This window comes from Condylura cristata, unplaced genomic scaffold, assembly GCF_000260355.1.
Source record: "Condylura cristata isolate star-nosed mole 26May11 unplaced genomic scaffold, ConCri1.0 scaffold00003, whole genome shotgun sequence".
NCBI lineage: Eukaryota > Metazoa > Chordata > Mammalia > Eulipotyphla > Talpidae > Condylura > Condylura cristata.
The window spans coordinates 78,602,114-78,603,164 of record NW_004567104.1 but is presented as its reverse complement, the minus strand read 5'-3'; the positions used below and the strand labels follow the sequence as shown (position 1 = coordinate 78,603,164).

Here is a 1,051-nt window from a genome sequence, read left to right as displayed (position 1 = left end):
GGCCGCAGCCCAGCCAGCCTCTGACTCCACAGGTGTCTGGACCCCTGCTGGCCCGGCCTGGCCCTGCTGTGCTGGCCAGAGGGGTGGCCGGCCGGGGCTGTGGGAGGACCTCGGGGCGCAGAGCTGGCCGCCTGCGGCCACCCCACCTTGCGATGCTTTGCTTGTGGGCTGGCGGCCTGGGCAGGTGCTGGCCAGCTGCCCGCCCTCGGACCCAGGGGCGCTGCCCGGCCTGTGCCGAGTGGCTTCTCCCGCAGGGCTGCGGTGGTGGGGACCAGCCCAGACCCGAGTCCTGAGGGCCCCGGCCCGCCCGCCCGGCGGCACCTGCACCTGCCGCCACCCCGGCCTGGGCCTCGCCTGTCCTGGGGACCCCGGCCGGGCCCTGGTGGGCAGCTGGGGGCCGGCTGGCAGCTGCCGTGGGGGAGCTTCCACTGACGAGGGGCCCTCTCGCCGCAGGCAGCCAGCCGGCCGCGCTCGGGCTCGCCAGGTCACTGCCCACCAGCTCACGCTCAGTGGCTGGCCCCTCGGGCTTCACACGTGGCTTGTGGGCCAGCGGGAAACCAGAGCTTCGAGGCCGCGGCCGCCCTCGCTGGTGTCTGCGGTGTCTGGGGCTGCCCGGCATCCTGCTTTGCTCTGTCTGGTCCTGGCCACCTCGGGGACCTGCTGTCCCCATGCGTCCCTGTGTCTTGTGCCGTCGGCCCATGGCGCCGGCTCCCGGAGGGCGGCCCTGGCCCCGCTTCCCGCCCACGCGGAGCCGCGTAGTGGGCGGGTGGGCTGACCCACGGCCCCGGGCCCACCCCAGGCAGTGCTGGGCCCGGGTGATGTCCCGGTGCCCGCCCCTTGGGACCCCCCCTGCATGCCTGCAGGGTCTCTGCGGGGGGGCTCCCCTCTGCCTGCCGTGGGGGCGCCGGCTGAGCTGTGCAGGCATTGACCAGTGGGGGTGGGGTCTGCTGCAGCCTCACTGCAGCGTGCTCTGCTCCGCGGGGAGCACCTCTGAGCACCCCAGGACGCAGACCACCTGCAGCTGAGAGGAGACTTGGCTTCTGGACTGTCT

The 1,051-nt window shown here is 74.6% G+C and overlaps 1 protein-coding gene across 1 annotated transcript in view; it reads right to left on the bottom strand.

The window, feature by feature from the left end:
* LOC105854223 (basic salivary proline-rich protein 2-like) overlaps positions 1 to 1,051 on the bottom strand; it is a 6,147-nt gene extending 5,096 nt beyond the window's left edge. The window contains exons 1-2 of the mRNA XM_012731204.1: positions 1,004 to 1,051; positions 4 to 973 (exon numbers count right to left, since the gene is read on the bottom strand). Of these exons, the coding sequence (XP_012586658.1) occupies positions 4 to 925 (922 nt within the window). The 5' untranslated portion in view covers positions 926 to 973; positions 1,004 to 1,051. The remainder of the gene's footprint in view (positions 1 to 3; positions 974 to 1,003) is intronic.